The 3,009-nt window shown below is 44.2% G+C and overlaps 1 protein-coding gene across 1 annotated transcript in view; it reads left to right on the top strand.

Moving 5' to 3' along the window:
* The window catches only part of mao (monoamine oxidase), a 58,319-nt gene that overhangs the window by 52,600 nt on the left and 2,710 nt on the right, over window positions 1–3,009 (top strand). Inside the window, 4 exon segments of the mRNA XM_032529386.1 lie at window positions 557–610; window positions 713–770; window positions 1,868–1,965; window positions 2,217–2,328. Coding sequence (XP_032385277.1) covers window positions 557–610; window positions 713–770; window positions 1,868–1,965; window positions 2,217–2,328 — 322 coding nt within the window.

The raw sequence follows: 3,009 nt of genomic DNA, 5'->3' as shown, positions 1-3,009 counted from the left end.
CCCCATACAAGCCCTTTCATATTAAATGGAATTCTTTTGCACCAAGTGTAACATTCGATGCACCTTTCCACGGGAAAATATCCGATCAGGCAGGTTGCACTATAGTGTCAAGCGTGTACACACACATACAGCGTGTCGACACAGCTGAGTTCCAGTCTTGCGCATCCGATCACCAAAGTCGCAATAAAGTAACTGTGTAACTTGTTTTCTCTCATGAAAAGACCAAAACCAACACTGTGTTAGTCCATGTCTTAATATTTTCTGATTTCCTAATAAAAAATATATGCTCCATTCATCTTTTTTCTACTTCTTCTCCACCAACCTGGGAAAACCATTTCTTTAAGGCTTGGCAGTACTAAATGTTGAGACAAAGCCAGGCCTTTCTCAAATCCTTGCAACAAACTTAGAAGCACACTTTTGCATAAAATATCAGAGTTAAGATGTGTGTGTCCACATCTGGCAACGTTGGGCACAATGTGTACCTGGAACTGCTCAGTTACTTGTGCGGCAGCGTATTGTCCTAGTGGATAATATTTCTCTTTTCCCTCTCCTCCAGATTCATCCTCGCCCGCAAGTGCAGAAAGCTATCAGGGCTGACCAAAGAGGAGAGGTAGGTGCATGCTGGAGACACAACACAGCACGTTAACACGCTTTCTCTCTCTCTCACGCTGCGAGAGGGGTTTCAGCCAAACTGTTGTCTTGTTGCATTCAGGTTGAAGGAGATCTGTGAGATCTACTCCAGAGTGCTGGGCTCAGAAGAGGCTCTGCATGTGAGTTTGCACACAGACTAACACAGAGCTGCAGCTGCAGTGGAACTGCGTCGGTTAAATCGTTCACGTGTAGGACACACTTCGTCGGTGACTCGTCATAGCTGGGGGCGTGGCTTGTGGCGGTGTCGCCATGGGAGAAAACAATCCTTTCCCCCTGACCAGATAACACAGCGTCAACCCCGTATGGACTACAGCCCTTTTGCCCCTTTACAGAGCAAGATACATTAAAAAAGTAGCCATATTGATTTGTATTGTCCGTCAATTATAAGTGACTGGACAAACGACCCAACGGAACGGCCAGATGTGTTGTTTCCAGGCATTTTTACCAGTTAACTACCTGAATGAGTCTCCAGGTAAGAGACAGCTAACGTTAACTGAAAGAAGCAGAGTATGAGGTCGTGCCCTGACAGTACCTAGGTAAGGACTACTAGCCAGTCAGGAGCAGAGTATGAGGGCCCTGACAGTACCTAGGTAAACACTAGCCAGTCAGAAGCAGAGTATAAGGGCCTGACAGTACCTAGGTAAGGACTACTAGCCAGTCAGAGCAGAGTAAGAGGTCCTGACAGTACCTAGGTAAGACTACTAGCCAGTCAAGCGAGTAGAGGGCCCTGACAGTACCTAGGTAGGACTACTAGCCAGTCAGAAGCAGAGTAAGAGGGTCCTACAGTACCTAGTAAGGACTACTAGCCATTCAGAAGCAGAGTAAGAGGTCCTGACAGTACTAGGTAAGGTACTAGCCAGTCAGAAGCAGAGTATGAGGGCCCTGCCAGTACCAAGGTAAGCTACTAGCCAGTCAGAAGCAGAGTATGAGGGCGTGCCCTGACAGTACCTAGGTAAGGACTACTAGCCAGTCAGAAGCAGAGTGTGTAGGTGTACCTAGGTAAGGTACACTACTTTGGGCTTTTTCACTTTGTAAACCTAGAACATGCACACAAAGATATACAGAATGACACAATGAAGGTTAGGGAAAAAAGCCAAAAACCATAATTTGAGCACTTTGAGAACCAAAATCTAAAGTAAGAAGCGGTATTGGAATCAGAATTGTTGAAATCAAAACGACGCCCAACCCTATTCACGTGTCCACCTGTGTCTGTCAGCCGGTGCACTACGAGGAGAAGAACTGGTGTGAGGAGGAGTACTCCGGGGGCTGCTACACGGCCTATTTCCCTCCAGGAATCCTTACTCAGTTTGGAAAGTAAGTCACACACAAGCTGCCCACCGTACATGTTGTGTCCTGATGCTCAATATAGTTATTCATTTGCCTGCTGTTTTTGTTTTCAGTAAGGTAGAAAAGCTGAATTAATTTTGCCACTGTAGATCTGATTTTTTTTAATTTCAGATGATCTGAAAGATTTCTTATTCTATCCATTGGAAGTCAAAGATTTACGGTTTAAAACCGCCGAAACTCTGTGACCTCCCATGATCTCTGCTGTCTCCCGTCTGCAGGGTGCTGCGGGAGCCATTCGGCAAGTTGTACTTTGCCGGCACGGAGACGGCGACAGAGTGGAGCGGCTACATGGAGGGGGCCGTGCAGGCTGGAGAGAGAGCCGCCAGAGAGGTCAGAGGTCACCGGGACAAAGACTCAGAAACCAGAGAATCCTCCGATATTTAGAACATATAAGGCTATGTTCACACATGCTATAACAGCTACTGCTACAGTATCCTAGCTAGAGCGCTATGTGGAAGAGTGCTAATATTAGATAAAAAAAAAAAAAACAGAGAGAGAGAGAGGTGCGAATCTTTGAGTTAACATGTGCTAAACATGAGTTAAATTTGCACCGCAGTAGCACCACGCCTTGATGCTCATGTATAGTTATCTTTATTGAAGTAAATTAGGTTAAGGTTATTTTTTACATTACACAAATCTGAAATTGCGCGTCAAAATGACACACAAATCCAATTTTCAGGGGAGCCCATGTCTTTTTAAAATTTTTTTAGAAAAGTAAAAAGAAATTCAACTTTAAAGTGATGCTCTGAGCTGCAAAAAACAAGTCGGCGGTGGCGTTTTAAAAAAAGAGCTTGAGACCTTTTTGAAAAAAACTGTTTACTTTATAGGATTATAAAGAATATAAAGATAAAGACCTTAAGAATTTAAAGGAGTGAGGAAACAGTTGTGTGTCTGGAAATGCATTCATACTTCCAAGTACAAAAAGGAAAGCACTGTAATTTGAATGTATTCCACGTAATTATTACACAATACCCCACACTGACTGCTGCTGTATTAGAGCGCAAAGATCCT

This window comes from Etheostoma spectabile, chromosome 11 (genome assembly GCF_008692095.1).
Source record: "Etheostoma spectabile isolate EspeVRDwgs_2016 chromosome 11, UIUC_Espe_1.0, whole genome shotgun sequence".
NCBI lineage: Eukaryota > Metazoa > Chordata > Actinopteri > Perciformes > Percidae > Etheostoma > Etheostoma spectabile.
Note: the sequence above shows the minus strand (reverse complement) of the source record. Positions and strands in the feature narration are given on the sequence as shown.